We start from the raw sequence: 10761 nt of genomic DNA, 5'->3' as shown, positions 1-10761 counted from the left end.
TCTCCGGCCCGCGCCGCCGAAGAGTCAGTTCGCTGCGGCCCGCGGTCCCCAGTCTTGGTGCGCGCGATGGCGCACGCTACCCCGCCGAGCGCGCTGGAACAGGGAGGCCCCATCCGCGTGGAGCACGACCGCCAACGCCGCCAGTTCTCCGTGCGCCTCAACGGTACCGCGCTGCCTTTGTTTGCGCGCGCGCGCGGGCGGGACGGGGCGGGACCTGCGGGCGGACGGATCCCCGGGCGGGAGGGCTCCCGAACCCCGACTGGCACCGCCGGAGCGCGCCGGTCCGGGCAGCCCGCACCTGCTAGCGTAGCCGGCCTTCGGCATCGCGGATGGAGGGCTGCCACCCTGGATCTCAGAGAGCCGGTCGCTGGTGGCCTGCCACTCCACTAACCCCCGGGTGTTCGGTTGCTTCCTGCCGCCCTGGGGGAGCCTGCGCGGGCCTAGGGCATAACCCAGGGAATGTGTGACCTGGAGGAGGAGGCGGGTAGTGAGTGATTCTGAGACTTTGGCCAACTTGTCTAGTCTGTGTGTGCCTCGGTCTCCCAGAATCTGCAGTGCGGATAGCTGTAGTGCACACCGCTTTGGCTGCAGTGGCAGTAAAGGTTCAGAATGACACATTTGGTGCACAGCAAGTGCTGATAAACATAGATAAATGGTTACTTTTCAAACCAGATAGAGAGGTCAAGGCCTCATCTTCTGTAGCATTTGTACCAGCAGACCGACACTCCTCCCATTTCCCTAAGGTCTGGAAAAGATTGTGGAATATGGGACCTTGAACTCTCTGTAGCCCACTCCTCCCAGCTGGACCCTCTGGGGACATCTGAGACCGGACTTAGCCACTGCGCTTATTTTGATTGGATGGATGCACTTGTGTGAGGTCAGCCAGTAGGTTGTAAGTAGTCAAGTGTAGCACCCTATCCTGACTTCCTGAGCCAACCTGCACTTGGTCACAAGCAGAGGAGGCCTAGTCTCCCATTTGTGCCACCTAACCTTTGTGGCGGCAGCTGTTACTTCCTGTGTTGTGACATACCGCCCCATTTATAGATGAGTAAACTGAGGCTGAGGCTGCAGGAAGTGTGACCTGTTCAGCCTTAACAAGACCAGAGTCATATTCAAATCTGGGCCCAGCCGCCCGATGCCATACTCTTTCCATAGAGAAACAAGACCTGTTGTCATGCTGATGGTAGCTCAGCTGACAGTGACACTTGGCCCTGATCACTTGAGAGGCCTTATCTGAGGTTTTTTTTTTCAGATCCTCTTTTCTGAAGTTTTTCTTAGTTCCAGGGAGGCTCTGCTTCTCTAGGTGACTGTGGAGGCACCTCAGATCCACAGAGAGAAAGGCCAAACCCTTGGGCTAGTTCGTTTGTTCGTTCTTTCCCTTCCAAATGGGTCCAGTCAAAAGGACAGTACTCTGAGAGCTGGCTGCGAACAGACCATATTCTTAAAAGTTAACCGTTCTGCAACCTGCTGCCCCATTGATGGGGACACAGAGTGACTAGAGGCGGGCAACCACTCCTCAGCTCCTCAGCACAGCCTGGGCTAGTAATTTACTGAGTACCTACCATTTACCAGCAGTCTTCAGATGCCCAGGACTTGTGGGGCTGGCAGTCTAAAGAGGGAGATGGGTCTCAAATGAATTGCGTAACATCTCACAAAACAAAGGCCCTTGGAGAAGTGAAGCTGGGCGGAAGGAAAGGGTATATTGGGGCAGAGCTGCTGTTTGGCATCAAGTTCCAAGCAGGTGGTATTTAAGTAAAGACCTGAAAGAGACAAGAAACAGCTGTAGCGGTGAAGAAAGGCAGCAAGTGAGAGGAGTAGTTGAGAGCAAAGGCCCTGCAGTACCCACTGTGTGTTTGAGGGCACCCAGGAGTGGTGCAGGCATAAAGGAGCGTGACAGGTAGGATAAGGCTAAGAGATCAAGGGGACGAATAATATAGGACCTGGACATGTGAACTGGGGTGTGGCTTTGACCTGTGGGTTCCTAAAAATGCCTTGGAAAGAGGACAGATGCCATGGACCAGGAGCCCTAAGGCTGTGTCGAGGGGGAGCATACTGTGGTACGTGATAGAGTGGGGAGCTTCGTACTGTACAAGTCGAAGCAGTGTGAGCAGGGTTGGGAAGAAATGTCTAAGTCCTGAGCAGCTGTGACAGGGAGCATGGAGGGAGTTTGTTGTTGTGGAGGAGACTGGAACCCAAGTTACATGGCTCCAGTTTGACGTTCTGAAAATGCTGGGCGTGTAGCCACTGTTCCGTGCTTGGGAGACCAAGGCACAAGGCTGATGGACAACTAGTCCAGAATGGATCCTTGATTGCCTTCTGAGAGTTGTCATCTGAAGGCTGAAAGGTTGGGCCCTTGCATGGCCTTTTCTTACTTCCCTCAGCCACTCAGGGTTTGTGTGTATGTGTTTAAAGATTTGTTTTTGTTTTTAAATTATTTATTTTATGTATGTGAGCACACTGTCACTGTCTTCAGACACACCAGAAGAGGGCATCAGATCCCATTACAGATGGTTGTGAGCCACCCTGTGGTTGCTGGGAATTGAACTCAGGACCTCTGGAAAAACAGTCAGTGTTCTTAACCAATGAGCTATCTCTCCAGCCCCTAAAGATTTGTGTTTTGTGTGTGTGTGTGTGTGTGTGTGTGTGTGTGTGTGTGTGTGTGTGTGTGTGTGTAAAAGTCAAATAAGAGCATCAGATCAGGCAGCTGGCGTTAGAAGCAGGTGTGAGCTGTCAGACATGAGTGTTAGGAACTGAAGTGGGGTCCTCTGTAAAAGCAAAAAGCCCTCTCAACTGTTGAACCAGCTCTCCAGGCTCTGGGACCACTACTTGTTGCAAGAAGGCTCACTCCAATCCCTCCCAGAATCCTCTGTGCCCGCAATATGCTTGTGTAGGTCTGGGGCACTCCGTCTAGCCTAGATTGCCACTAATCTAGGTGGCAGTGACTACTCACCCGTGGCACAGGGGTTGAGGGTCATTATAGCTGTCAGTGCCACGTGTGCATCCTGTCCCATGATGGTGGACAGTCAGGGGAAGAAGCCTCTGAGGGAAAACCTGGACGAAGAAGGTGGTGTCCAACTGGAAGGCCCTGGGTATAGATGTGACAAGTGGAAAGATAAGCAAGCAGCTAATCAAACTGTCAGTGGCTGCCGTAGGGAGAGGCTGCAGTTGGGCTGTGGCTGGAGCCTGCTGGCGTTATCTGAAAGCAAACCCACGGACCTCCGCAGGCCTAAGCAAACACCTGCTGGGGACTTGACTGTTCTCTGGGGACCCCACCAAAGGCACAGGGGCCAGGCCTTGGGGCTACCGTATGCCATATACCATTGGTCCACCTCCAGTCTCAGCAGGCATCTGGTAGAAAGAAGCAGGGTTTTGAGAGATATTTTCTGGATGTCTACCCTGGATGGGTTTATAGGGACAAGGTGGTAACTGGTCCTGACCACCAGATATCAAAGGCCTAGGCAGAGAATCACTGAGGTATCCCAGGGTTGCCCATAGGCTGAGTAGGCTCCATGGGATTGAGAGCAAGAAGAGACTGAAGACATTAGCAAGTCCGAAAGAGTTCAACACTCCCTCCTGCCCCCCACCGTCCAAGCCCCCAAGACTTCTGGGAACTTAAGCTGGTCTATGGTCAGCCCTAGGATCCCTGTCACCTGGTTCCCTACACTGCCTGGTTTACTAGGGCCAGCACTCTGGCTTCCTTGCTGTCCTGGGCTTCTGGGGATTTTGTTTCTTCTGCTTTTACCACTGGGACTCCTCACACCAAAGTGCCCTGGTCCCTCCTTCCTTCAGGTCCTTTGCACAAGAACCAGATGCCCTCTTTATAATGACAGCTTTCACCCACCCCTGCTCTGTACCCCTTCTCTGTTCTCTGTACCCATCTCCTGAGACTCCTGTCATTTGTGTCTCCCTTACTAAAATACTAAGGAGTGCTGTGTCAGTTCTGTTCACTCCGAACAGCCAGAACAGAGCGGGACTTAAGTACAGAACCAGACCTGTGTCCCATCTTGCAGCTATAGGGGGTAGCTGTGGAGGTTACAGCTGGGCCTTGGCAGGAAATGGGCACAGCCCCAGAATAAATCAATCTAAGGAGGGAGTTTAAGCACAGGGGAAGGCCATGGCCTTTGTGGATCTGACCCAGAAGGGAGATGGCATTGTAGGTTTGGAGGTGGGAAGCAGAGGGCACAGTTCATGAATCAGAGCACTCTGGCTAACTGTGGCGAGGCGCGTCCGCGATTTCAGCACTCTGGGTTCTAGGCCAGCTTGGGCTACCTAGTGAGACCCTGTCTCAAAAGAAGAAAAGGAGCCGAGGCACAGCCTGGAAAGAGGTCTGGGTTGCACTCTGCCTCCAGCCCCCGTGCAACCGCAACGACTTGGATCTCAGGAGTCTACCTGTGGAAATGACACGAGTCATAGTTTCCCTCCTGGAACTTTCAGGAGACTCTGCACAGGAGGCAGAGCCCTCGAAGGTTCCTGGAATGTGTGTGGAATGTGACTCTCCACTGAGCCTGTCATTCCCCTGTGACAATGCCTGGTACAGGCAGGGGACGCATGCAGCATTTAAGAGCTGATCCTTTGGCCCATGAATGTTTGAACATGTAAAATGTAGCTTGAGAGTTAAAATTGTGAAGTGCAGCTCGCTTTTGACAAACAGATCGTCTAGCCCAGCGGTGGTGGCAAACACCTTTGATCCTAGCACTTTGGAGGCCGAGACAGGCAGATCTCTGAGTTCAAGGTTAGCCTGGTCTACAGGATGAGTTCCAGGACAGCCAGGGCTACACAGAGAAACCCTGTCTGGAAAGACCAAAGAAAAAGGAGAGAAAGTAGATCGTTCAGGCCCAGCTCTAGTAAGTTCTAGGCCAGCCTAGGCTCCCTGAGACCTGATCTAAAAAAGATAGGCAGACAGACAGCCATTGACATGTTTTATTCTATTGCTAGGGAACCCTACGATCCCATCTGGCTTCAGGGCCTCTCCTGCCATGCCTGCACTTGTTCTTCCTTTGCTCCTCCCTTAACTCTGCCCTTTCCAGCCAATGGGCCTTGTCCTGGAACCCTCTGGCACCCACTGCCATAATGGTTCTCCCTCCCCATGCCGGCTTGAGCATTTCTTTCATACCCACAATCCCTTCAAATAAAAAGTGTTAGATTACCTTTGGCTTCTACTGAAGTACACCCCAACAAGTCCTTCAAAGGGAGACCCCCTTGGAGCAGCAGTTGGCCTCCTCTTCACACTGGGACTAAGGCAGCTGGACTCTTCTGCCCTAGAGTATTGATGCAGCGGGAGGACTCCTGTGGGAGGAGTCTGTGAAACTAAGAGCTACCTTCCAACCCTCTGTTGAGGACCTAGGTCATGACAGCTAAGAAGGCACTGCACTCACCATGTCACTTCCCCCTCCCTTGGTCCACTCTGGCTAGCCACACCAGCATCCAAACTGCTCCTGAGCCTTTGCACAGGTGACCCTGCTAGAGCATCTCCTAGGTCCAGCATTTCTCGTCTGCTTCCCGTCTACTGATATGTTCCAGACTGCTCGCTTTTCCTGTTTCTCTTAGCCACGAGGGCAGATCCTTGTCCCTTGCTGTATGCCCAGCACCTCAAAAGTGTTTACAACTCAGTAAACATTGGATGGATGTGGGGAGAACTACAGATTGTGATTGGAGCAACTTCCCAGTCCCATTTGCCAGCAGGATTTTTGGCAGCCTGGTGAGCTCTCATCCCGACAGGGCTGGGAGGGTCGGTGCCCATCCGTTCCTGCTTCCTGTGCCTCGTGGCCTCAGGCTGGTCTTGGCCTCAGATTGGTCTTGGGTCTTGGCTGGGAGATTGGGTCTTATGCTTTGATACTGCCTCCTGTTTCCTCCTCCTCCAGCTGAAGTCACGGATCTACTGGGCTCTATTGTGTCCTGTGCTGGACCTTCGCAAAGGGGTTTAGCTGAGTGGAATTGACAATAGCAAGGACTTGTGGGTAATTGTGTGTTGTAAGCACCAGCCTGTTGCAGAGAGTACTCCATTGAACACTAACACAGCCCTCTGAGGAATGCTGTCCTATCCCTACTCTGGGCATATGAAAGCTGAGGCACAGTCAATATTCGGCTCCTGTAGCACACTGGTAGTCGGTTCCTCATACTATCCTTCACCGTGTCCTCCACATGGGGAATGACAAAGCTCTGAGGGCTCCTGGAGTCTACACTTCAGCTGTTTCTATCTCTGCTCCAGGATGTCATGACCGGGCTGTCCTGCTCTATGAATATGTGGGCAAACGGATCGTGGACCTGCAACACACAGAGGTCCCAGATGCTTACCGTGGGCGTGGCATCGCCAAGCACCTGGCCAAGGTAGGATGGGCAGCAGACCAGAACTCGGCTATCAGCCTCCCCTTAAGAGAAGATAGACTGGTAGTTAACTCATTTCCCTCTAGACCACAGCATAGCTTCCCAGGCCCATCAGGCCAAGAGTTTGCAGGTGGCCGTGGGAGAGCCCAGATACTGCTTATGCAGCTCCTAGGCCCTCTGTGGCAGGTGGCCACTATTCTGAGCATAGGGGCACCACAGCCTGACTCCGTTGGGACTAGGACTTGGCATGTAGTACTTGCTTAGCTCTGGTAATGCAAAGTGGACGAGTGTCCAAGTCAGTGGCCTCGTGCCCTGGTCCTCCATCTCCACCTGCCTCTCCCAAGCACTTCAAAATCCCAGGCTGCCTTAGGACCAAGTATAGGTGAAGCAAATGATTTTCAGGTGCAGCCCCACTGGTGCGCTCCTAGGAGAGCCCTATTCTGGTTTCCCAATCCTGTGTCCTTCCCTTACTCCCTGCCCCTAGCTGTCCTAGATAGGAGGCCTCTTTGCCCTCCCTGTGGGGCTTCCAGAGCCTTGTGCCCTATTATACAGGACCTGACCAATCTGTGTGTTAACCCAGTTACCAGGGAGGGAACTCAAGATGATGGCCTAGGCAAAGTGGGAAGGTTAGCCACATGGAGAACCTGCAGCAGTAACAGAGAGAGCTGGTGACTCAGTGGGCCATAGTCCCCAAGCAAGCTGCTCCTTTAACAGCTGTTCTCCCTCTGCTGACCCAGGCCGCCCTGGACTTCGTGGTGGAGGAAGACCTGAAGGCCCACCTCACCTGCTGGTACATCCAGAAGTATGTCAAGGAGAACCCCCTGCCACAGTACCTGGAGCGCCTACAGCCATGACCCTGGTCACTGTGTGCAGGAGTGCGCTCTGTGGGCCTTCTGTGTGGGCCTCAGCCAGCTCATGTGCTCTCAGGAACCTGTTCCCATGGGGACGGGCTCAGAGTTATTTTTGCAAGGACACTCGTCTGCAGCCTTCATCCAGGATTCTGGGGACCAGCTGCTGGCTGTGGATGTGTGAAAGTCCAGAGTGGGATGAAGGGCAGGCCAAGCAGCCAAGACCCCCTTCCCACAGAGATCCTCCAGCTCTGCTGAGGTCCTCCTCTTACCAGCTGCACATCCCCTCTGGCCCGGCTACTGGGTCCCTGCTCTGATCAGCAAGAGGGTGACGTAGAGTCCCTGTCACCACCTCCTAGCATTATGTCCTTTCTGCAAATGAGGAGGGTGTTCCTGGAGCCAAGAAGAACAACAGGGGGGCTGGGGATTTAGCTCAGTGGTAGAGCGCTTACCTAGGAAGCGCAAGGCCCTGGGTTCGGTCCCCAGCTCCGAAAAAAAAAAAGAAAGAAGAACAACAGGAACCCTGTGTGCCAGCTTCCCAAGGTAGAGGTGCCAAGCCTTAGCCACTGCCAGCGCTAACCCTTTCTCTATCTCAGACTCCCGTACCCTGGCACAGGCAGTGGGGACGGCAACAGAGGGCAGCCGCTACTGGTGTGTGTGAGAGCAGTGGACATACAGCTCTGGCCCTGGCCCATCTGTGAGCATGCACACAACACATGAGCACAAGAGACAGGGCAGGTGACCGGACATCCTCCTCGCCTTGGTACCTGCACTGTTTGGCTTCTCATGTGGGTTCTGCAAGAAAACAAGGTCCCTGTCAGAGGGTCTGCCTTCTCATGTATTCACCTGCAGTAGTCAACTCAGAGGCTCAGTGGTGGTCTACTGAGCAGTCCAGTACCCTCAGCCCTCTCTGGTCTTCAGCTGTCCTTGCCAGGGCCTTGTGGGTCACCTTCTAGATGGATGAGGTGGTGGTACACAAAATCCATCTCCTATCTTTCCTCGTACTCCTGACTTCTGGTCATCTCCCCACAGACTTCTGTGCACAGACAACTTCCCACTCTGTAGGAGTACTGAAATCTGTACCAGAAGCCATGCATCCTGGCTGGGAGGTCTTAAGCTTAGAACCTTTGGGCCTCACTCTCCACTGCAGTTATGGCCACGGACCCTTACGGTCTCCACCCCCAGCAGCTCCCTACCTCTGCACCTCCAGCTCTTACCCTGTTCTTGATGCTCCTTTCCAGCCTCCTAGAGTTCCACAATAACCCAGCATACACCTCACTACTGCCTCCCTCCTCTGCCACCCCGTTCTGTCTGACAGGGACTCTTTGGGGTCCAGAGAAACCCCTGGGCCTCTAGGAAGACCTTGCTGACTGCTCTTGACAGCTGTGGTGGCAGTTTGTCTACAATACAGTACTTGAATGAGGGCCCTGAGTCATGTGGACCCAAGAAGAGTGGCTGGGCTTCCTCTGTGAGCTTGTCAGGTTCCTGCAGGTGGCCTGAGCATTCCTCACTGCCTTGGCAGCCTTAAAGTCCCACTGACCATGCCCCAGAGGCTTCCCAGCCTTGCGGCGTAGCAATAACCATATCTCTACCCCTTCCTCCTGGCCAATACCGCCCAGCCGGGCCGCTCTGGTGCTATCCCATCTGCTTCCCCGCCCCCCACACCTGCTCATGTCCTGAATCACTCCAGACGCCCTGTTCCTTCAGTAGGTCTGTGCTGTGCTTGGATCTCACCCTGGGGTTTCTTTTCCTTGCCCAGTCTACACAGGCAGTAACTCATGTGCCTTTCCTACTCTGAACCTGCCACCAGTAGTATCTGGGCCAAGGCTGGGCTTGGGACCTGTATCCCCTTACTTTTCTGACTCTCGAACGTTGCATGATCCCGTTGGTCACTGACAAACGACAAAGGCACAGTGAGGTCAGGGGGCCCCAGACTGAAGAAATGGGACAAGGTAGGTTGTGTAAGAAGGGGTCCTCCCTGGTGCCCAGCCTGTTCCTTGATCCTCAGCACTACCTGCATAGCAGCTCGGCTCCGCTTCAGGGAGTCCAGGCTCTGAAGGCTGCCATGGCCTGACCGAGGTCTCCAGTACAACAGTGCCAATTAGCATCAGGCTCCCAGCCCAGGTCTGGAGAGCTTTGCCATCTGTGACCCAGCTCCATGTTACCTGAACCTCGCAGTTTTACCCCTCGAGGTCACACTCCTCATCGCTGGGCAGCAGCTCTACAGGGATTCCTAGAAGAGGCCATGGTGCCACACTAGCCTCTGACACGCAAGCTGCTCTTTGCCCTCAGGTTGGCCGCTTGGGAGTTCCTGCCAGAACTGTTGGTAAACACAGGAGCGGTGCAAGTGCATAGGGAATCTGCTCATGCAGCTCCTTCACGGGACCTAACCCTCGAGGGCCCAGGTAGCTAGTGTGTCTAGTGTGCTAAGTGTGAGGCTTAGTGTACTAAGCAGTTTCAGGCTCTTGTGGCCTCGCCCCCACCATAATTCTCACGCAAATCCCAAAAGACACCACTTAATTGGGCCTGCCCTGCACTTGAAGGAATAGGGTCAGATTAAGGGGGTCACCAGCCTGCAACTCACAAAACCAGACAGCCCAGGATCTAAAACCAGTCCCTGCCCCCTAGATAGTTCCCAGCTTGTGTATTATGGTCAAATGTTAGGAAACAGATGACCTCAGTAATAGATAAAATTTCTAGAAATTCCCTTATTCCTTTGAAGGGCTGAGATGGGGCTCTGTCTTGAGTTGCAAGGTACATGCATGGCCAGCATCTACACTGGCTTATGAACAGGAACTCCCCCAGAGCACCTAGCCACTCAACTGTTGTTCCTCAGATCAGGACTTGGGCTGGTTCGAGTCCTCCCACACATCCTTTTACTAGTCTCAGGGTCCTGCTTCCAGCTCATTGCCCTAAGTTTCATACACAAGATCCTGTGAGGCTGTGGCTTGAACCTTTTAACTGCAACCTCGGGGATCACATTTAGGGATTTCAGCTGTGTCCTATGGCTTCAAGATATTAAAGATGCTTTTCTGGTTGTCAAAGGTGCTCTCTGGTTTTCTCTCTGTCCCTTGGGAAGGACAGTTCACAGGGGTGTTCTGTCAGTCTTCAGTGTTGCCATCAGTCACTACACCCTAGTCTAACTGGAGGCCCTGGCCAGAGCCACAGGGGTGGCCATCGGGTCTTTGAGGCTTTGCCTTCAAAGCAGGTGATCACTGTGGCATTTATTAGTCTATAGTGTGATGTCACTGCAGAACCAGGATTGAATGTTCTGTAAAGAACAGACTGGTTCTAGGATTCCCCGGGCTAGGGAATCCAAGGTCAGGGGTCATACGTGGCTTTTTGGTACACTCTCTGTGGCAGACAGAAGAGCAAGGGAGTGTGATCAGACACCCTTTACAGTAACAATGCAGTAATGGATAACCCATGGCTAAGGGACAAGCTAGCGCTCACGACCTAGAAACCTCTTAAAGGTCCCACATTTTGCCACCACTGCACTGGGGGCTGAGCTTCACCGCATGACCTTCCTGGTACATGTTGTACTTCCTGTGAGATTTTAATGTCCATTTTCCTCAGCATTGGGGTTATT

General features: G+C 53.4%; 1 protein-coding gene across 1 annotated transcript; it reads left to right on the top strand.

Moving 5' to 3' along the window:
- Positions 1 to 40: 40 nt before the first annotated feature.
- Natd1 (N-acetyltransferase domain containing 1) lies at positions 41 to 10216 on the top strand. The gene is given in 3 exon segments (NM_001170541.1): positions 41 to 163; positions 6209 to 6327; positions 7062 to 10216. Coding segments are annotated over 3 exon segments (333 nt in total). The 5' UTR covers positions 41 to 66; the 3' UTR covers positions 7179 to 10216.
- The last annotated feature ends 545 nt before the right edge of the window (positions 10217 to 10761 follow it).

This window comes from Rattus norvegicus, chromosome 10 (genome assembly GCF_021556685.1).
Source record: "Rattus norvegicus strain SHRSP/BbbUtx chromosome 10, alternate assembly SHRSP_T2T, whole genome shotgun sequence".
Lineage (NCBI taxonomy): Eukaryota > Metazoa > Chordata > Mammalia > Rodentia > Muridae > Rattus > Rattus norvegicus.
Note: the sequence above shows the minus strand (reverse complement) of the source record. Positions and strands in the feature narration are given on the sequence as shown.